At 43.4% G+C, this 21,786-nt stretch overlaps 11 protein-coding genes across 11 annotated transcripts; 6 read left to right on the top strand and 5 right to left on the bottom strand.

The window, feature by feature from the left end:
• Positions 1-877: 877 nt before the first annotated feature.
• On the top strand, positions 878-1,382 carry F5147DRAFT_588347 (uncharacterized protein; the record flags this gene model as incomplete). The annotated part of the gene is made up of 3 exons (XM_041432080.1): positions 878-937; positions 999-1,203; positions 1,258-1,382. Coding segments are annotated over 3 exons (390 nt in total), but the record flags the coding sequence as incomplete, so codon positions are not given.
• A 1,803-nt stretch (positions 1,383-3,185) lies between these two features.
• On the bottom strand, positions 3,186-3,574 carry F5147DRAFT_588337 (uncharacterized protein; the record flags this gene model as incomplete). The annotated part of the gene is made up of 2 exons (XM_041432077.1): positions 3,186-3,382; positions 3,457-3,574. The coding sequence occupies 2 exons, from the start codon at positions 3,572-3,574 to the stop codon at positions 3,186-3,188; spliced, it is 315 nt and encodes a 104-aa protein (XP_041285060.1).
• A 16-nt stretch (positions 3,575-3,590) lies between these two features.
• Positions 3,591-3,752, bottom strand: F5147DRAFT_561737 (uncharacterized protein; the record flags this gene model as incomplete). The annotated part of the gene is made up of 1 exon (XM_041430600.1): positions 3,591-3,752. A coding segment is annotated over one exon (162 nt), but the record flags the coding sequence as incomplete, so codon positions are not given.
• Positions 3,753-4,134: 382 nt separating this feature from the next.
• Positions 4,135-4,416, top strand: F5147DRAFT_588351 (uncharacterized protein; the record flags this gene model as incomplete). The annotated part of the gene is made up of 1 exon (XM_041432082.1): positions 4,135-4,416. A coding segment is annotated over one exon (282 nt), but the record flags the coding sequence as incomplete, so codon positions are not given.
• Positions 4,417-5,133: 717 nt separating this feature from the next.
• F5147DRAFT_532652 (uncharacterized protein) lies at positions 5,134-5,388 on the top strand (the record flags this gene model as incomplete). The annotated part of the gene is made up of 2 exons (XM_041430108.1): positions 5,134-5,241; positions 5,290-5,388. Coding segments are annotated over 2 exons (207 nt in total), but the record flags the coding sequence as incomplete, so codon positions are not given.
• A 2,413-nt stretch (positions 5,389-7,801) lies between these two features.
• On the top strand, positions 7,802-8,971 carry F5147DRAFT_659082 (uncharacterized protein; the record flags this gene model as incomplete). The annotated part of the gene is made up of 6 exons (XM_041434542.1): positions 7,802-7,954; positions 8,082-8,148; positions 8,174-8,357; positions 8,385-8,422; positions 8,481-8,657; positions 8,892-8,971. The coding sequence occupies 6 exons, from the start codon at positions 7,802-7,804 to the stop codon at positions 8,969-8,971; spliced, it is 699 nt and encodes a 232-aa protein (XP_041285056.1).
• Positions 8,972-14,862: 5,891 nt separating this feature from the next.
• F5147DRAFT_781473 (uncharacterized protein) lies at positions 14,863-15,470 on the bottom strand (the record flags this gene model as incomplete). Its single annotated transcript, XM_041442645.1, has 2 exons — positions 14,863-15,212; positions 15,281-15,470. 2 exons carry the CDS (start codon positions 15,468-15,470, stop codon positions 14,863-14,865), a joined length of 540 nt encoding a protein of 179 aa, XP_041285055.1.
• Positions 15,471-16,069: 599 nt separating this feature from the next.
• F5147DRAFT_588334 (aldehyde dehydrogenase domain-containing protein) lies at positions 16,070-16,561 on the top strand (the record flags this gene model as incomplete). Its single annotated transcript, XM_041432076.1, has 2 exons — positions 16,070-16,216; positions 16,238-16,561. Coding segments are annotated over 2 exons (471 nt in total), but the record flags the coding sequence as incomplete, so codon positions are not given.
• Positions 16,562-16,881: 320 nt separating this feature from the next.
• Positions 16,882-17,500, bottom strand: F5147DRAFT_659079 (uncharacterized protein; the record flags this gene model as incomplete). Its single annotated transcript, XM_041434541.1, has 4 exons — positions 16,882-17,035; positions 17,072-17,255; positions 17,318-17,360; positions 17,420-17,500. The coding sequence occupies 4 exons, from the start codon at positions 17,498-17,500 to the stop codon at positions 16,882-16,884; spliced, it is 462 nt and encodes a 153-aa protein (XP_041285053.1).
• A 732-nt stretch (positions 17,501-18,232) lies between these two features.
• Positions 18,233-18,382, top strand: F5147DRAFT_790996 (uncharacterized protein; the record flags this gene model as incomplete). The annotated part of the gene is made up of 1 exon (XM_041443062.1): positions 18,233-18,382. A coding segment is annotated over one exon (150 nt), but the record flags the coding sequence as incomplete, so codon positions are not given.
• A 672-nt stretch (positions 18,383-19,054) lies between these two features.
• F5147DRAFT_659078 (uncharacterized protein) lies at positions 19,055-19,742 on the bottom strand (the record flags this gene model as incomplete). Its single annotated transcript, XM_041434540.1, has 3 exons — positions 19,055-19,150; positions 19,442-19,646; positions 19,705-19,742. The coding sequence occupies 3 exons, from the start codon at positions 19,740-19,742 to the stop codon at positions 19,055-19,057; spliced, it is 339 nt and encodes a 112-aa protein (XP_041285051.1).
• Between the last annotated feature and the right edge of the window lie 2,044 nt (positions 19,743-21,786).

Here is a 21,786-nt window from a genome sequence, read left to right as displayed (position 1 = left end):
CGAGTCCTACTGATCTATTGTATGTAGGCTGCACTAGGCAAGATCTCAGTGACAACAGATCTGTGGTTGGACAAACATCGACGCCCATACCTGTGTTTGACTGCACATTGGATCGCGCGCGAGGCGTCCCACCTCGTTCTGAAAGCTGCTTTGATCGCTTTCCATCGTGTGCAGGGGCGTCATACTGGAGAAAACTTGGCTAATATTATTGTCCGCTTGCTTGATAGGGCCGAAATCACAGCCAGGGTATACATCCTTGATGTATTATACGTTCCTGCTGACTTCCTCCCAGATTGGGCACTTCACCATGGATAACGCCAATAACAATGATACCATGATGACCAATCTTGAGATCTTGCTAGAAGAATGTGACATCTCTTTTGATGCTCTCTCCTGCAGAATTCATTGTTTCCCTCACATCCTTAACCTCTGTGTTGGCCATGTTGTCAAGAGTCTTACGAACTTGGATCTGCCCGAAGATGATGATTGGATCACTACGCTTCCCCAGAACCGTTCCGAGTCACACACTTATGAGTAAGCCCTCAAATGTGATCCTATCGCACTTGGTTGCAATATTGTCCAAGTGCTTCGTGCATCTGGTATGCGCAGAGATGCCTTCGAGGCTATCACCATGGAAGGCAATGAGCAGTCATGGTGGACATACACAACAAAGGAGGGATGGACGGAGTCATGTGAACTTTCTGTTCTGCAGTTGCTTCAGGATTCGAGAACACGTTGGGACTCCGTTTACTTTATGGTACGACACCTCCGATATCTACAGCAGGTAATGTGTTGGAATGTTTTTGTTATCATCAACTCAACCCATTATTAGCCTATCAATTACTTTCTTGAGCGCCCTAATAACAAGGAGTTATGAAGGCACAAACTCTCGACAACAGAGTGGCTTGTACTTCGTGATTGTGAAGTTATGCTGATGGTAAGCTCTATCAAATGAACTGAATGGTTAATAGTGATGCGCAATACTATTTTACATCCAGGTTCCTCATATCGCACTTCAGTCCATGCTGTCAGAACGATTGCCAGTCTTATGCGGCACTATCATCATCTTCGAACAATTCATTGCGAAGTGGAAGTCTCTTCAGAATAGCCAACCCCATCTGAAGCCATTCTTGGACATTGGGTTACAATGGGCTCAGAAGTATTATGATCGTATGCAATCAGACACGTATATCATAGCAATGGGTATGTGATTTTTACTTTGTCTTCCTTACTCTTATAATTAATGCATTTCATTAGTTCTTAACCCAGCATATTGCATGAGTTGGATCAAGAGACATTGGTCACATGAGGGATCTGACAAAGCAATACAAGTAATCAAATCAAAGGTATTTCGAGCACATCTGACCTGGCATTGTTTCTAACACCCTGCAGATGCATGATAGCACGCCCCGCTCCAGGGGACAGGAATGTCGTGCAAAGTCACCTGTCAAGGTCATTGCAAGGGCCTGCAAGCCTTTGTCATTGTTTGAGACCATTGGGGAAGAATATGGACTTGAGGATGACATGCTTGTATGTAATCTTCACGGTGGAGAGGACAAAACCGTCAATCAGGAATTTGACATATATTTCAATGGAACAACATCACCAATCAGCACTGATATATTGCAATTTTGGCTGGTATGTTGTCACTTGGAGGGCTATTTATCTTATGGTATTAATTTATACGTATCTCTTATAGATGAACGAGTTCACATTTCCGATTCTTTTCTCGATTGCCATGGATTACCTTCCTATACAGGCTTCTGCAGTTCTGTCTGAACGCATATTCTCTTCCAGTGGAGAGACCGACACAAACAAGCACAACCGCATCAACCCTGCACTTATGGAGGCTCTTCAAATGCTGAAGTTTTTCTACAAGAAGTCTCGCCTTAATTTTACAGAGGGATTAGTACTTGACGAGCGAGCATTTGAGGAAGCTGACACTGACATGGACTTGCTCTCTGTACTCATGGAAGCACAGGGAAAAGATAGTATCAAGAAGTTGGACAATCTTTTCCATCTCTTGGCAAAGGATGACGAAAACGATGCTCTCGATCAGAATGTCATTGAGTTGTCTGAAGGCAGCGACCCCGAGGATGAGTGTTGATTAGGTATCTCGTTATATCTGACAATCTACTATTTATTTCAGACTGGACTGTGCTGGATCCATTATTGATGATCTATGTTGTACCTACTAGTACTACTGCAGTGCTACCTAGTACCTACTCATGTTTTGAAGCTCCCAAAACACTCTGTTCTGGACTTCCCTCAGGATTCACCACCATGCTCACTTATGCTCGCGGTCTTCAGTTCAGCGAGAAACCAGATTATCCCTACCTTCGTCAACTTCTGTAGAGTCCTTATCTTTTGTATGCATTCAAGACTCAAGAGCTCCCTTTCCACTCTCTGTGTCTGTCATGACTGAATTTGTTTGCTTATTTCTGTCATTTTACTACTCAGATTTGGCTTCCCTAATACTCGGGTCATGCTGCTTCCTGCCGAACCTGTAAATAGCCGCTTGCAAGCCACTTTGGAACCGAGCCGGCGCTTAGCCATGGTTCTACCAGTTCAGCTAGCCGTTTATAGGATAAGCTGTGGCTTATTAAGCCAAGCTGCAGCTGCGGCAACACTACCCCTAGCCCTTTGCACCATCCATAATTTTATTCGCATTCACAATCTGACAAAAATAGAATAGAAGACTTTGCTGATGAAGATTTCATTGACCATGATCCAGGCGAGTCTTGAGGTGGCCTTGCAGAAGGACCAGCTGACCATGAAGAGAGGCAGCAGGCACAGACAAAACATGGATCATTCAGCAGGTTTTGAACATGCACAGTTCAGGAGAAACAGACTTTAATTCTGTTGTGACAACCACTTGGCAAAGAATGATTATATAGGTTTCAAGCCTGCTGTAAGAATACACAGAAATAGAATAGAAATGTGCACTGACAAACCAAAACATATATGGAATAGACAGACAGAGGACAATTGATGGAGCCAAAGGTGCACAGACTGATGCACAAAAGAAAGTGCTTGTGCTAGTGAATGTGGGCTGAAATGTCAGATGCACCAAATGAAATATGAGTCAAACTGTGCTATGGGAGTGCTTGCAATGATACAGTGGTGGTGGCGTACAACCAACTGAATCACATGAGCCCATATCTGTACTTAGAAATCTCTAATACTTACCAGTTCGCTTTTGTTGCAAGTGCCCAGCCATCGTGCAAATCCTTACCAGGCTGGGGACAAGCTGGACAGATAACGACACATTCACCTTGCGATGTGCCATCAATGCCGCTCACTTCATGTCCATGACCAAAGTGTTTCACAATCTTAAGATGTTGCCACTCATGAACCATTTGTAAGAACACATTGTAACAGTCTTAAAGTCAAAGGTTAAGACAAGTAATCAAGTAGACAAAATGATGAAGCACCTTACCTTGCATTTTGTAAGACCTGTATTATCTGTCAGACGAACTAGTGAGTGATAGAACTCATAGGCAGATGCCTTCGACTCAAATGATAAAAGTTGGAAGTTGCACAGCAGTTGAAAGGTGGCTGCAGTTTTCAACATGTGAATTCAAAGTTTCACAACCACAGAAATCCAATCCGACTTCATGGATTCCGTTTGTGTCTATTAGCACGAACTCACTGTTGAATGTGTGTCTAGGGAGAATGCAGCATTGGCCAACAGGATGCCCGAGCTGGACACGAAGGCCAAGAGCCTTCAATGACATGGCCTGGAAAAAAATACCAGTCCATTCCTGCAGATAGCTCAATATTTATATTCTGTTTTGAAATGACGACACGTACCTGTATTCAATGGGTAGGAGACCGTGAGTGATTGACCACAGTGCATGCACAACAGTACAAATGCAAATCATGGTAATCCGAGTTTCAGGTGCTATCACAGACTATGCAATAAGTGGGAAAACTTTCAAAAAGGTCTTTTGTTTAGAATGGTGATGATGGTTATAAACGAAGTATATCACATGGCAGACTGCCAGTGTTAAGTCCGCGTGTGTTGGCACTGCAGCACTTGGTCCAGATCCATTACCAGATGGCACAGGTGTATCACAGCGACTGATCTCCATAGAGCTAATGGTCTGTCTTCATCTTTTCGAGTTCCTCTAGAGCTGTGCAGGATCCTACTCCAGCTCAGTGTTGTCCAACTTCGTGGCAGCCTTGAAAGCCTGGCACCTCCTGCATGGCAGAGAATGGAGAATCAACCCCCAAGAGTTAAAATCCACATTAAATGGAGCAGCAATGTGCGCACCTGAGCGAAGAATTTGTTTACTGATCCTCACCCCAGTTTGCAAAATTTTGCAGCAGGTCTCATTCGCGAATGTTTATCAAGTGACCCCGAAGAGTCAGTTCACATACTTTATTGAAGTTGGAGGTGGGGGAAAGTATTAAAAGAACGACACAATGGTACTGTCAGGGATGGACTGATTCCCAAAGTACGACATGGAGAGATGGGACCATTGAAGTTGGAGTGGGGATGGGCAATGAAAGAATGACACAATGACATGACAGTACATACTGTTGTGTCAGAGATGGGACCCTTGAAGTTGGAGCCAGAGGATGGCATGCCAAGCACATTATCACGACCCAGTCCCCAACCTGTCAGGGTCGACTTCCTGACCAACGAGTAAGTAGCAAATTAGACTCAGTTGTCCATAATACCCATGCACACACAGGAATGCGATCGAGGTTGACCTTGTTGCAAATGTGTGAATGTCAATCAATCCGCATGGTATATTGACATCTGACTCTATTATCTCAAAGGTCAAGCACCCTGAATGAGATCCAGGATGAACTTGAGCTGAATAATGTGAATGAGGAACGTGGTGGCCTGACTGAGAATATGTAATCATTAACCAATAAGCACGGCACATTTAGCATCTAATTATGTTGTCTCAAAAGTCATATACCCTGGACAATGAAATCAAGCTGAATAACGTGAAAAAGAATCCTGTGGTGTACATTGAAGAAAATATTGCCAAGGATATGTGAATGTCAACTCATCAGCAGCATGCACTTGACGTCAGACTTTATTCTTCTCAAAGATCAGACATGCTGGGGCACATCCTCAAAGTCCTTCAAGAATCTACTATTGCAGGAGAACATGGCAAGGATGATAGATCAAAGTTCTGGGCGAGATACAAGAGGATCTCGAATGAGTATGATAATGACCTCGTCAACCAAGCCCAAAGTGATATAACTGTTATCCTGAATTTTGTGCATTCATTTCTATATTTATCAATGCAAATCTCATGGGCGAATCAGGCTGGTCTGCTCTCAACCATCATCACTACTTTTATCATCAGAATGCAGCCCAACCCGGCAGACACTACCAATGCCCTTTTGGTGCAGCTCATAGTAATCATTGTCAACAGGAACCACTACGGCCCAATTTTCAAGAAGTTTTGCAATGAAATTTTACGATGAATGAACCACGGTATCCATCACATGATTATTAAAAATTCCCACACCACATGTAGCGGTGCACAACTTATTAAATTCAAAGTGCATTACGGTTTGGTCCAGACCCAAATACCAGCCATGCTTTGTGCAATCCATAGCTACATTTGTGTGCACGACCCTAGTGAGGGTATGCCCCCTGTCAATAATGGAGATGGAGACAAAATTTTGGAGGAGGACCCTGACCTTGACATAGCTGCTGATGAGGAGGCTGTTGCTATCAAAGAAGACAACGAGGGTGACTTTTGTCAAGGCACTGAAATGCATGATCGCATCGCTGAGGCAATGTGGACTCAATATCAATGTGTCGTATTGGAACATGGCTTAGAAGGACTTGATCCTGTAGAGGATGAGGAGGATGAGCTTGAGGGTAGCGCTGCTGATGTCGACAAGCAGCCCTGGTAAAACTACTGAGCAAATACAATCGCAAGGTCGTCCCGCCTCCATATTCATATTTTTATCTGAACCTTTATTCCTTCAAGTTGTACTACCATTCCTTGGGCAATATGTACCATACCCTGATAGATCTTCATACCTACGCACTGTAGAATCATTTTTTGTTTTACCTCCTGTCCGATCAGGACAGAGCATAATAGAGAAAATAAGAGTACTTACCAAAATAGATTGGTTGCTGGGCTAGGAGCCTCATCAGGAACACAGAATGGCCATGCACAAACCACGCAATAATCAACTTGATAATAGCCTGAGTCATACTCTAAAGCCTCTGTCCATGACTCCACAACCTGGACATACTGAAGGACAATCACTAGTCTCAGCATTTAGCAATAGCTTGCAGCAACCACTCTTCTTTGTACCCAAGTTTAAGTCCAGGATGAACCCATAGTTTTCTGATGGAAATGACTCCAACCACATGCCTTCCGCACGGGCCAATTAGCCTTGCGTTTGCTGAAGTACCATGAGATCACAGTGAACTGCAGACCCCTGCAATGGCATAGACATTGATAATTGCACAACACTATGCAAGCACAGTGTCATGCACCACAATATCAGTCAAGTCTCACCTAAATTCAATGTTATCTTGCCTAGGTCATTCACAACTTCTGCTTTTGGGGGCGTTCTGCAGCTAGCATGCTAGTCATAGTCCATTTCAACATCTTATGTGGTTGATCTGAATCAGACATGCTATGCTTGCTTTATTATTTTTACCACAGGCAGAATTTGAAAGAACCATTTCTGTTTCAGACTGGATCTGGTCCACTTGATGTATAATATTTGGAGCAGAAGGAGCTTTTCCGTGAGCATGAAGACCACCATAAATGACTGTGAAATCATGGTAAGCCAACATTATAATATCAGCAGTTCCCAGACACTTTTGAAGCTGAAGTCATGCAGAAGGCCTTTCTTGTTCAACTGCACTCATCTCAGCAATTGTCTGCAAGGCTATAATTCATAGCATTTTCAACCTTTGTTAGTTGTAGAAATCCTCAACGACATGTTTTGCGACACAATCATCAACCTCCCACAGTGTGCCAATGACGCTCTTGAACCCAGAAAACTGAAGAACAATGGCAGCCTTCAGCATGAGGGATGGGTAGATGCCGCACCACTGGAATTTCTGGTGTCCGAGTAGTTGCATGCATAATACTGGTTTGTAAATCAAATTATACTTGATTGTCCAGGCTCAGCTTCTTTTTGTTTGATTTCAAACCATTTCACCAGATCAAGGGTCTTAAGGTGCAATCAAATATACATCTCCATTATACTTATTTTGGCAATAGAAACGCTGAACAGTGGTATATCTAGCACAAACGCCCTCAACCAACTATGACTGGCACAAAGAACACTGTCCACTGACAGCTGGTTTCATTCGCAGCACTATGGGTAACGGTCCCTCTATATTTGTGCGCACACCGCAAAAGCATCTGGAGCACAATCCTAGCCTACTCTCATATTCCTGTCTAGTTTATTCTCATTGGTCTATGGCGCAATGAGTTTGACTAATGTGACAGAGCAGAAAAATGGACAGTTGCCACAAGCATCTTGCACAAATTCTCTTCCTTTTCCCCAACAACGTGGCTGATCTCTTTCCTTGCAAGATCTCTCATCAGCAGCACAAATTTTTGGAATTCTATGAACCAGGCGGGTTCCCATGGCTATTTTCAAATTTTCTTTACTCATGATATATTGCCAGGAGGTTAGAAGCCATTGACATGATATTTTAAAAAGCACTGACTAGTACTGACTATTGAAGCTTTCAAATATTCACCATATGCTCAACACTCAGCCTCGACAAATTCCAAGTCAGAACACTGTGACCTATAGTCAGATGAACCAACTGCCACCCAGTGTGCCAGCAATGACTGGGCAACCACGGAAACGAGGACATACAGAAAGCCTATTGGGAAGCAGTGAGGATGGTGCAAGGAAGATGCCACGAAGTGAGAATGATGGATCTCAACCTATCAGGACTCAGGCTGGCTCTATCAAAGGACCAAGGCAGAAAACCAATGTAAAGTTAAAGGCTGAAGGGGGGTAGACATGACCAACATACATTTATCTATGTGGATATCAGACCCAATGCGATATCGGTCAGATTCTGGACACACTCACAACTGAAGTTGGAGGTTTGATGGTAGAACACTCTCTGCACTGCAATTATATTGGTCTGGCAAGATGATATTAATTGTGTTGATGCAAACACGAGTAAGTGCATGTACGGCATATGCAGATTGCCATCCGACAGTAGCCATAATGGTGATTAAAACATGCTCCTTGATCATGAATGGTCTGGGGTTCAAGTGGACTCCGAACACTGAAACATTAGGCATGACAGCTGCGTTCAGCAGAGGTTTGTGGACTACGCAGGACGAATCTGTCCTGGACCCGACGAGCAAACTCCTTGCTCGTCTCAGGTCACTCAGTTTCTGTGGGTGGTACAGGTTGCCTCCCACCATGACCTGGGGGTTTAACAATCCTGGTGAGTGGTTCGGTTGACGAGCTGGTTAATTGTCTGGTCGCTGACCCCATCTCACCAGATGAAGTGATTGATTATTTGGTCATTGATGTTGACGAAGCAATTGATTGTTTGGTCGTTGGCCCAGACATTGGAGCAGCCTTGGCAGCTACCCTCGCGCTTCTCCGCTGGGGCGCAACATATGCCTCCACACCCACTGATACTGGCATGGACACCAGGTCAGAGGCATCCAGTACCAGTGAGTCCTCATCATGAAAATGCCAATGCACGCACCAAGTGGTAAATCCCAAAGGCAGTGCATGGATTGAGTCATAAGTCCATATCACAGGGTGAAAACGGGGCACATTGATGAGCACAATCTAAAGGGCAAAAATCTAGGACATACCTGAAGTGAATTGACTCCATGTAGCCTTCTAGATCACAGTCAGATAGATATATTGATGAAAGGTCCCTTGATTGAGGGTGTCATTAGCCCAGGATGCTTTCGTTCATCCAGATCATCCCCTCCGCAAAGGGGGTGTCGATGGCACTGAGCGCTTCTTGGGTAAATGAAGTCACAGTATCGTATCTCTTTCCTAGATTTCTCGATAACAATCATTGATGACAGATATTTTCTTCAGGACCATACATTGTCTTTGCTGGTGCTGTGTGGACTTTGCACCCTGCGGTTGTGCAGTGAGGTTGTGAGACATCGACACCTACAAAGTCATTGCAAAATGGACAGAACACACAGCCAGTGTGGTCTGTCTGCTGGAGTTGAGATGGTCAAGCAGATCTCAGGATAGGATGGCAAGGCAATGGGGCATGGAAAGCGGAGAGATAATCCTTGAGCTGATCGACACTGGGAACATTCACGCATGGGCAGTTGTCTATTCGCCAGACATGCAGACCTTGATTGCAACTGGTGGATGAGATGGGGAATTTCAGGGTGTGAATGAAGGGAAACATGATGACCTCTCATCATTGCAAAAGAAGTATTTAAGCAAAAAATCCACAGGATACAGGCAGAATAATATATCTTTCAAGGATACTATCCTAAAAGTACAATACATCTTTTGTTGTAGTCATCCAGCCTAGTATATATCCAATTTGTATTACTATCCACCGCCCTTGGATCATCGCCACGGAGTCAGACACTGTCATGGTCGGATGGTTGGCCGCCACCACATCAGAGTCCCTATTTGCCTTCTTTTGTATGGCAGCCATTTGAGAACCATATGCATTCCCTGCTACCGCAACATTCCAGTGCCTGGCCCATCAATTGCAAGCATCATGAATCTGACATATCCCAAATATATCAAAAATGGAGACAGTAGATAGTAGATAATACTACTTGCATTGAATTTGAAGCATGTGTGGGCACACTCAACATACTGATACACACAGTTAGTTGGCAATGTATTCGATGCAGAACTACATATAGGTAACAAATGCACATTGTAAGTAACATGAAAATGTGCAAATGTGAAACATGGGGAAAATATGACAAATGACGCTAGAGTGAGAGGGTGTAGCAGGTGTGGGGGAGATGCAGCAGGGTCCTGATAGATGTATAGTTGGCAGTGCTGTCCAAATATGAATAAAATAATCTCGAGGGCATATTTTATTCTAACCATATTATGTTCTCAATCCGCCCCGAGATATTTAATGATAGTGTTATTTTATTCATATCGTATTCATAGGTATTTGTATCTATTCATATTTAATGGATAGAAACACCATCGAGGTACTGAATTCCATCACCAAGGCCAAGCTTCAACAATTCCTTGGTAATGACAGTGGCAGAAGCGGTCTCTGCAGTCATCGAGGAGCGTGAATCAGAAAGGGTGTGTTTGCTACTGGAAAACAAGTGTTCGACGGCAACACTGACAGCGGGTATAGCGAGGACATCACGAGCGATGCGCGACAGGATAGGAAATGTCGTCTCATGTTGCTGTGAAGACTACATCGAGACATTTTCAGTAGAAATTATATGAGAAGTGTACTCACCTTCCACCACTGAAGGGGATTGGTCATTTGTTCAGGTGGACAAGGGTAGAGACCACTTAGATAGATGTCTACCTCATTTTGAACTGTAGAGGAACCACTGCGAGACATAGTCAAAGCTGCAATGAGGGCAGATTTTGATGGCGAGGCTGGGACTGATGTGGGAATGGTAGCGGATGTTTTTCTAATGGTGCCGTCGTTGGTCGTATAAGTCTCGTAAAGGTGTTCAAGCAAAATGTGAGCACGACAGCCAAGATTCCTAGTGGGCCATAAGTTCTGGTTGTCGAAGTATGCAACTCGTATGCATGGATGCAAAACTAGTGTACATAGTATCCATTACGTTGAAATGCCCATTCCCATGAGCGATTAAAAGAGTAAAACGGCCCCTCTTCTTCATCAACATTAAAATCACAAAGGTGTGTGGCAAGAGGGCTATCCTCTGTTCCTTCTGGCACAGTCAATGGCAGGCCTGTGATTGCATTTCGAAGGTCAGCGAGAAGCTGATCAGTGCTGCGGCCGCCAGATATGGCCATGTTTTGATTTGAAGTGCGAAAGTCGCAGTGTTTCCGATTCTGCTGAATTTTGGCGTGTGGGAAATTTGTAGATAAACTGTACAGTTCACGTTGTCTGCGGTCAATTTGTCTCTCTTTGTTCGTGTTCCCGGGCCACCAATCTTCAACTGTAGGTATTCAGAATATGGATAAATACAGTGACCGTAATGTATTGTATTCATAATGTATTGTAACATATTCACCCATAATCTTCATGACTAGGAATACAGGACCTATGTATTATATTCAGGGTATTCAAATATAATCCGAATAATATTCAATCATATTCAGTATTGTGGACAGCACTGATAGTTGGGTCTATGAAGCCGCAATTGAGGGTTGGGAGCAGTAGTGGTGTGTTCGTGTGTTGGATGAGAGTGCTTGAAGGAAAGTGCAAACTTTGATAGTGGTTGGGATATGCAAGCAGGCACCAGTAACGTTGCAGCCCCTAATGCAGGGAAAAATGATAAAAAGTATTAGATATTGCTGGCTTGTGGCGTTGTGCGTGTCCTAAAATTTCATGATTGGCATCTCACTGACACATTTGCAGGCGCGCTTTGTGCCTTCTGTCTTGAAGCCCGAATTTCTTCTCTACTCACCACTCACTACACATGGTGTTCTTGCCACACATTTGTGACATACTTGAGCTGTCAGTTTCTTTCCTAAAATGGATTAGATTTAATATAGTTGAACTTTACATGACACAGTGTCGTTACTTTATTTCAATGACCCAATGGTTGTAACATCCTTATGACACCATGGAATTGCTGAATATGAGCCTAGAACGAGGCCAAGTGCTACATCACACATACTTTGTCAGATTGCTGAAATACAAGTAGAGTGGCCATGCCTTAGCAGTTCTAAAATTTTCTAGGTAAGTGGCATCAGAAAAGAACATCAGACTTGCTATGACACATTCCAATGAATAGCCAGGCTCTTTGAGCAACTTCTGAAGATTGTCCTGAGCTTCTACATAGGTATCAGAAGCATAGAGCTCATCAAATATACACTCCTTGTGATTATCCATTGTTGCGATAGTAACTTCAAGGGCAAAATAGTGTCCAAAGAGATAGAGAAATTGCAACCTTGAAATAATCCTTATGATCTTAGCTCTATCTCCCCTGAAGTGCCTCACATCAATAGATATCGCACATATACAAAAAAACACAGAATATGTTCCCATGGATCAGCTCTACATAGAGCGCATATTTGATATCTGATGTACAGGAGGTATTTCTACTGATAATAAGCCTACATAGTAAGCAAGCCTGCGATAGGTGATCAAATACCTGGGATATCTTTCATATATGTCCCTGATGATGGATTTAAAGTTTTAGAAAGATCCACAAAGGACTGACTGAATGACAAGTAAAATAACATATGTGTGAAAAGTGATAATTGACATATTTCTACACAATGCCACATTTATATATGGTACAGGTCAAATATTTCATTAAAAATATATAGGATACATGGTAGACTACTAAAGGAACCTATACTAGATACTGCCCTGAGATTAGATGGTTGTGGAAGGAATGTGGTGTTTACCTAGCATTAAAGTCCTACTACTGCTTAACTGACTATTTTCGATGTTTTGGGTCTTTGAACTTTCCCACACTCAATTTCTTATCTATTTCACTTCCTCAGCACTTATTTCTTTTAAATTTTGATATTTTGAAAGTATGGGCTCCTTATCAGTAAAAATAGCGAGTATCCACACTAGCTCAAAACTCTGGCCTATTTTAAGCTGATCCTTGTCATACAAAGCAAGTATACATGCTATGATAATGATATATAAACAGGCTGTATTATTTATGCAAGATTAAGATACTGAAAAACAGCCAAAATGTTAAAGAGGGATTTTCTATATTTTTGTTCTTGTAGCAGGATCCTATGTGTGTTCTGGGCCAACTATATGACAGATCTACTCCAAATATACATAGAAATAGACCCCTCATCTCAATTGAGGTCCAGTCCTATGGGAAAAAATTTCACAGTAGATGAACCACCAGAAGAAGATAGACACATCATGCAATAGAAGATTATCCTATCCTCCTGGGCTTCTGATACATTATTTCAATTGTTGAATAGATGCTGGGAATCATTTTTCCAATTTTGTCCACCTAGAAATAACTAAATAGGAACATATTCTGTGTTTTTTGCATATGTGCTATATCTATTGATGTAGGGCACTTCAGGGGGTCAAATAAAGATGGGAATCTATTCATATGTGCTCATAAACATGTTTTGAATATAATAGAACCTTCCTTACCAAAGGTACAAAAATGTAAAAGTATTCTTTACCCTACCATATGTTAAATGACCTCTAGAGAAGAAGCAGGCACACAAATAGATGAAAAAGTGGTGTATTATATGATATTATACACATATATACTAAACTACTACTTATATAAGAACAGGGACCAATTGTGGTGTAGTGGTGAAGCTAGAATAACGTGGGAAGGGTGTGGGAATAATGGATATTGTGGAGATTCCCAAAATAGATGAATGTTTTGGGAGTAGTGGTGTAATTCCTGCAGTAGGTGGCTAAAAATGCGAAAATGCGGAGTGTGGGAACTATGTGGGGAGGTATAATATAAGGAGGTAACACAATTGTGGTCATGTGCTGCCTGGTATAACAAATAGTTGAGTTGCAAAAATGCAATTCAATTCGCATACCAGTCCTTCTTCCCTTGGATCAGTCTATGCCGATCTCACTTAAGGGTTTCTTTTTTGCTTGGGAGGATTATGTTTTTTGGGTTGTTCATCCTATTCATGTAGGTTTCATATTGGTCGCCATCTCCTCAGCCTAATCCCTCTTGTTAGGTTTGAAGCAATTGCACAAATATGTGTTTCAGGATTTCTGCTAGATTCTGAAGTTCCAACATCAGCTTTCTTTGTAAGTTCAACATCATCAATAACGTCAACTTCGAGGGTAGGTCCTTCTGCATCTGGCTGAGAAGGAGTCTCTCGCAAGCGACTTTCATGGACCAATAATGCCAATGGTCCAATGACCTCCACTCAATGGAAGTGCTCTCTCAAATTTAACCCTGGCACAATCAAGATGATGCAAAATGTTTCTGCAGCATGTTATAATTTCATGACGAGAGCGCCACAACAACGTGGTCATCATGGAGGTCAATAATCTCACAATTGACCAACTTGTCCTTAACCCGAGCCCACTGCTATCACAGAGCTTTCTATACTGCTCGTGGCTCCCTTCTCCAGCCCATCAACCAATCTATTTTGGTAAGTACTAATTCTTTACTTTATTATGCTCCGTCCTCATGCCCTTGTATGTACAATGTTATTCTACACACACACACACACACACACACACACACTCAGTCTTGCCGAAATCACACTCATAACACAATCATTCCACCTTTGACATGCACATAATGCACACGGCCCCCGCTCCACACTAGCAGTGCTCCCCCCCCTGACATCTACACAGTCAAATGTCATATACACTACACATATACACCAACACTAGACACATACACTACTACTACTACTACTACTACACTACACTGCCGCAACCTGCATCCATTTAAATATCTTGTCCGAGATCGATAACTTCCCGACTTGATGTTTGTTCAGGCCCATGAGCCATTCTTCACTATGCAAGGTTTTAGGCAATCCATTGACCGGTGGAACAGTGCACTCTGACACCAGTGAGAGAACAGCAGACATGAGGCTAAAACCTTTGAGACACGAGAACAAGACGAGAACTGCAGCAAGAGCCTCAAAAGCAAAGACCCGAGGCAGCAAATGGCCAAAGCCAAAGCAAAGTAAAGCCTCAGACAAGGCTCAAGCAAACACACAGCAAAAGCTGGAGGAAAGGATGTATAGAACCTAACCCTAAGACATGCTATATATGACTATCTAAGACCTCGAACACCTCTACAGGACCCCTGGCACCTGTCCCTGCCAAACCCAACCGCTACACCAGTAACCTGGAAGTCGTTGGATTTCCAGCTGTGCGTATTCTTTCATTGACTTTAAGCCTTGGGGGGCGGATATGTCATCATCCACAAGTCTCTGGTGATCAACAATATCCAATTCGCGTCCTATCGCACAGCGCCATATCATGTTCTTGATGCAAAGGACTGTTTCAATATCATTTTCTAAATTGCTCTCCTCTGAACTCATGCTGCATTCCCCCAGTGTCTTCACTAGTTTCTGAAGCCACTGCCATGCTAGGAAATCCTCTTCTTTGTCATTGGTCTTCTGCTTGACGAGATGATTGAGAACTGTCACTCCACAGAGATATTTCTGAGAAAGTATCAGTGCTAGAACTGTCTGGATACTGCAAGCATACATTTCGGTGATGTCATTTGACGAGTCACCTTCAATATTTCGTCCTTCTTCACGATTAACCTCACCTCCACCTCTGCAGAAGTCTCCAGCACACCCTTTTCTGTGACGTTAGGCTGGACACCCGTCCAGACCATATGCAGTTGCTTGTAGCGATCTTGAAGAATTTCTCTGAAACAATTTCCCTGAAACATGCCTCTGACTGGCTGACTGGCTACCTCTCTTCATTGCCCCTTCTTCATAATTCTCCAAGTAGCAGATCGATGATTTTTCTGTTCCAGGGGGTTTTGAACCTGTTCTTAGTATCAAACTCGCTGTCCACCTACTATCATCAAATTTTATATCACAGCCAATGGCATCAGGCCCTTACCTCCGGTACTACTGATACAAGGCGAGTCCTGCGCGATACTCCGCGAGTTCTCTTTATCCTTCTAATCGCATCAAGGCATGGGGGTACCTGACAACCGTTTTGCGGACGGTGCAGATGGCTGTCCTGTGTCTCTCCACAAAGGGGGGTTACTATCTATTTCTATATCATCGCCCATGCCCTATGATGCCTGGCAAATTGTTGTTCCATCCTAGCAAGCTCGCTCTCTTTTTCTGTCTAGAAGTGCATTCAAGCAAATGTTAGTAGCAATGTCATACTGATAGACTTCATAATTGATTCGAAGTAGCCCAAATAGTGTGCACAATCAATGAGTGTTCTAGATGATGTTGGAACACAAATATGTGACTTGAAAATCTGCCACTCATGCAAAGCTAGTATTATCCTAGTTTTCATCGTCATTGTAGCTTTAACCATGGCCAGAACTGTTCTGCAGGTTCTCGTATCTTTGTTCAAGAGAGCATATATGGAAAGTTCTTGGACCAGTTCACAGAGCAGGCACATGCGATCAAGGTTGGTGATCCTTTTTCACCTGACACGTACCAAGGGCCACAGGTGTCTAAGACTTAATTTGAGGTTTATGCATCTACTCTCATCATAAAACATACTTTGACGTCCATAAAGCGCATCATGGGATACATAACCTCAGGCAAGAACGATGGTGCTACCTTACACCTTGGTGGCAAGCAGATTCACCGAGAGGGATACTTTATCAAGCCAACCATTTTCATGGAGTGCCAGCCTGACATGAAGATTGTCAGAGAAGAGATATTTGGTCCTGTTGTGTGCATCATGAAGTTCAACACCAAAGATGGTGAGATTGTACTGATGCACGATCATCGTACCACACTTGAAAAACGACAAAAAGGTGTAGCACGGAAGGTGGGCAAATGGATCTGAAGACAGAGGAAAAGGACTCACAGCAGAATGTCAACGACATATTTACCAGGTCGTGAGTCACTCGACGCCAGAGCCAACGGCCCATTTTCTCCCATAAAGGAACTACAGCGAAGGGTGAATTTTGAAAAATGCCAAGCTCAGCGACTATTTAAACATTTTTGATCACAGGATGTTCACACACCACAAACACCTGAAGGAGTTTGAATATTTGGATCCCTAAGCACATTATGGACACTTACTGAGGCCCTGCTCAATAGGGTTCAGGATAAAAAATTAACTTAGCCTGCTTTTTAGCCAGGTGGCTCTTGGGGAGTTATTAACTAGCGGAGCTTGTAAACATCACTGTCAGAAGCAAAGTTTGCTTGGTTGTTGTTCATGCGGATAGACTCGTAGTATAGATTGTAGGTGCTCCTGAATGCTATGTGCATCTGCTGCGACCTTTCCTGTTGCATTTCTGCCTCCAGTGCACCATATCTGGATAGCATGTTGTGGTGATGTATCTCGCCTCACTTGTAGCCTCCTGCACCAAATGATGCCTCCAACGCATCTAATCTCCACACCCTGACGATGGGAACATCTGGAGAGCGAGGTGTGAATGATATGCCCACATCCACCAAAAGCTCCCCATGCTTTTTGTCCATCATATATGACCAGTCAAGGTAGGACAGATTGAGACGCAGTGCCTCCTCTGGTCCTGTGAAATGACCTCTTTGTCCATCCTTTGTTACAGAATAAAGAACAATGATCCATACATACTAAGCTCTCCCTCTCCATTGTGTATGTGAGCTTCCATGCGGTCCTGCACATCTCAGAAGTCATCATCCAAGAGGGGTATCATCTTAGGAGGTCCCCATCCACCTTTCCATCCATCTCTACTACCTCTTGCCTTGTATCTTGCCTCCTCCAAAGTGTACTTAAGGTAAGGCACCCAGCTGACATCGGTGCAGTCTCCTATGGATGGCAGCAGCACTCAATCCCAAAAGATATCCAAGACCTCCTTTGGCATCAGCGTGATTCTACGACCATTGACCAGATGTTGGTGTATCATTCTAGGGAAGGTGATATAAAGATTGAGAGTCGAGGAAGCAGATGATATGTGCCCAATGCAGGTATGAGGGATCGCAGACATGGGAAATCTTTTGGACAACCATTCCGTTCTTCCACTAGGACTATTGGCATCCTCTTCTGACTGCGGTATAGTGATGTTGACATATGTGTGATTTGCATCAGAACACCTTTGTCATCCAAATTATACTGTCTATGTCCACCAAGGTCTCTATCTCATCCTCTGAAAATCTCATTAAATTCTCCCTTCAAGCAAGAGCTATGCTGATCAGTGTCGTCACCCACCATTCGCAGGATGTGAGTGTGTCGGTCCTCGTTCGAGCAAGAGCCATGCTGATCAGAGTCGTTGCCCATCGTTTGCAGGACATGAGTGTCCCAATCCTTGAAGTCATTTCCTGCCATTCGCAGCCTGTGAGTGTGTCGATCCTGCTCCTGCTTCAAGCTCAGGCCATGCTAATCCAAGTTGTTTCCCGCCGTTCACAGGATGTGAGTAGTGTGTTCTATGGATACAGAGTCGAAAAGGTGAGCCATTGTCCTTGTTCTGACACTGCCAGTTTCTGCCTCGTCTTCTCCTCACAACGCGTAATCTGACATCAAACTCATGTCAGGCCACCCTCAGAATTCATTCCTCCCATCCAAGAACCATATCAATACATAATTTTCTGTGCATCTGAGGTCAAAGATCTTGCAGTTGATGAACCAGCTCCTCCAAGTCTTTGTAGTGTTCATGATGATCCTGTGGTGCTGTGGGTGAGTAACTTTTCCCTACCTTGAACACACCATAATAATCTAGTATGTTAGGTGTCTGCTCCAGGAACTCAACCCCAGTATGGTGCATATGGTCCTTAATACCAACAGCCTGTCATAGCCCAGCCCCCACTGCCACAAGCTCAGGCTCCTGCCTATCCTCAGCCAGTGCCAGTGCAAGATGCGCCAGCTCCCCCAACAGTCCCTGTCGTGCAAATGACTGGTGCACCAGGTCCTAGCACTGGCCTGAGTCATGTCAATTCGGTACACACTGCTGTGTTGATCCAGCTTTGAGCTCGAGCCATGCTGATCAAAGTCGTTGCCCACCATTCACAGTATGTGCTTATTCCTCCCCCCCTCAACTCATTAATTGGTTCTTGCTCCCACCATCATCATGTGTTTTCAGACACATTTTTTTAATCATTTCAGGTATTCGCCTTAGTGTACTTAGTAGTCAATAATACTATTTTTTGATCTCCTTATCTGCCTTAGTTTAAAGAAAAGTTCCTTATTTCAAGGAAAGTGCCTTATTTTAAGGAAATGGATCTCCTTATTCTCCTTATTTTTGTGTGACCTTATTGTGTGAATTAAGGCAAATAAGGAGCAAATAAGGAAAATAAGGATTCGAAACATTAGTGAACAGCGATCCCGATATTGAAGAATTTGAAGATGAGAAGGACCTCACAGTGCAGCGAGTGAAGCGGACGATCCCTCCTGAAAGGTCGACAAGACCGGCAAGGTGATTGGTAAGTACTCTAACCGTGCCATATCGGTTACCTGACCGTGACAGAAAAATTTCAAAATCCTTGGAAATGGAGAAGGCCGCAGATGAGGTTGGTGTTTTCTCTCATCGCCTGTCATCACGCCTCCAGTTTGTATCAGGCCCCAGGTCCATCAAAGCAGGCAACAAGATCGGTAGTCAGCAGGGATGGACTACACCCAGTGTCTCAGTTTACGATTCAACAGACTCCAGAGGGGTGGTCCAGTATATTCTGATTGTTTCAGCATTGTTATTCGCAAACTTGTTGTTTTTGCCCTGCAGTTAGCACTTTGGCTGCTGCGCCGCACCTCAGAGCTCCGCCCGCTTTGCCATGCAACTTCCTTTGGTGTGCCGGGGGGCGAAAAGCATAACAGGGCAGAGCTAGCACACTGCACTTGCGCCTGCAGGGAGGTTGGGCCACGCTGAGGCCACTTCAGGATACGAGCGTACAGAAAGATAGGCCATTGATCCCCAGGAACCAGCATTTCACCACTTCGGAGGTTTTCATTTGTCCTGGTCACAATGTACAAAAAAATCAGAACTGTGCCAATGTCAGCAAATCAAAACATACTGAGGGTCATTCCACTTCAACCCAGCAGGGCCACCCATGATAGAACACGTACCTTGGATGTAATAAATGGCAGGCTCACTGATTCCCATTTTACCTTACAATGCAAAATTGTCGATTGACTTCTGCGACATAAACATGGGGACAAGGTTCGTCCTTGCTGCTGTTTATAGATCTGATTGTGTTTTAGTGGAGGCTCGTTTTTCACTGGACCATTGAACTTTGGGTCATTCGCCAATGAGGTCAGGCTCCACATGAAAGGTGTGAGCAAGATGGTTTCATGGTGGTGTTTTATAGCTAGCCGCTGAAGAGAGATGTAATTAGTGTAGAGAATATGCTATTTGTAGAGAATGGCAGACTGTGAGCTGCATGTACGATTTAGCCATAGCGGCCATGAGTTGATTCTTTCTATCTTCAAGAATAGCATATTTCTCCAAGAATTTGTGGTGTGCGGTCTCCCTTGGGTTGTGCAATTAGTGTTGAGCAGACAGGTTTGCAACAGAATGTGATTTTATATGCATTATGGACGATGCTAATAATCTCATTTTCCTTATTCAGGAGCTGGTTGAAAGATGAAGATGAGACCACGAAAATTTGGGAATCCAAACTACAAGCCTCAAGGTTCAAATCATGTTTCACTGCCTGTATCACTTGATCATTGCATTTCTGCAACTTCTTGTCCCATAGAGCTGGCATGTGACATTAGAATACAATTGTCATCTTACAAATTATTGTGAGGAATGGATCAGACACTTTAATGAGGAATCTGACCCTGGAGGTATGATTTCATTCTATAATAGTTCAGGCTTAATGGGCCCTTCCAACCGCACATTCATAATTGATAGTAATACTTATTGTAAACATGTAGACGCCAGTCCACCCACCACACTTCCTACTTCCATTCCACCAAAACACGCATATCCATCTACCTATTTTTCTCACTTACTAGATGGATGAAAACAATCCATTTTGGAAGAAACACTGGGGGTGAATGGAGCCAAGTCATTCAAACCCTCATTTGGTGGAGGAGAGAGGCAGGACGACAGCCAGTCTGGATGTATAAACTTTCATATTATCATTTACATTATATCTAATCGTTACAGCTGTCGTCTCTCTCGCCTTTGAGGAATGGGTCTCATGAAAGATGTTCAGGGTCAGTTTTCAAGATCTTTGGTAAAGTGTCCAAGTGCTTCGCTTGAAGTGCTTGACAATCCCCAAACCCTGAATGCACAGCTGCAAGTTCCAGCCTGCAGGACACCCAACCTGTTTGGTCAACTAAGGTAAGTGTAATCTAAACTCTGAATGTGTCCCTTGTGCCATGATTGGTACTCATCGCTTCTGCAGGATCTCACCCCTCCCACTCTCGAACAAAATTTTGAGCAGCCTTCCAACTCAGAGATTATAGAAGGAAGTTCTACTAATGAAGTTCAGAATATTCTCATCCATCTCTTTTGACAATGTGCTAATGTCTATACTTAGACCGAACATCTTGACCCGAAATTTGTGAACGAGAGAATCACCAATGCTAACAAAGGTCTTGCAGATGCCGGCCAGGTCCCAACAATCCTCTAAGATGCTTCTTCCATGACCAATGCCTACCATCTGTTTCCAATATGATCGATATGTTCTCCATATTTGGGACTTAGAGGACATACACTGAAACCAACTTGCAGACTTGTTCAGATGAACAACTCCAGAGACTTGAAGCTTGGATTAGTGCTTCAAGAACCAAGATACATGGTAATCAGTGGTTATTGGTTGTCGAGCCAATGGTAGGGAGAGGAATAGAGATCTATCCATACTACTATGTGGTCCTGAAGAATTGCATCATTACCTGGCACAGAAGATTCATGCTGCAATAAGCCACACATTTGGCAGAGACTACCAGCTTAGAACACAGCTGTGGTTGGAGCACACAGCCATGCTAGGGAAATTCATTAGAAATCCGTCACTTTCAGTCACCATTTCACAGTACATGGTTAGTTTTTGTGAGTGAAAGGTATTGAACTTCACCATTGTGAAAATCAGCATTGACACTGATTTCATGCTGTAGATACAAGCAGGTAAAGCAGTAATTGTTACAAG

The sequence above is a fragment of the Suillus discolor genome (assembly GCF_016758755.1).
Source record: "Suillus discolor strain FC423 chromosome Unknown F5147scaffold_138, whole genome shotgun sequence".
In the NCBI taxonomy this organism is placed as follows: domain Eukaryota; kingdom Fungi; phylum Basidiomycota; class Agaricomycetes; order Boletales; family Suillaceae; genus Suillus; species Suillus discolor.
The sequence above is the reverse complement of the archived record's forward strand: the minus strand, read 5'-3'. Positions and strand labels throughout refer to the sequence as shown.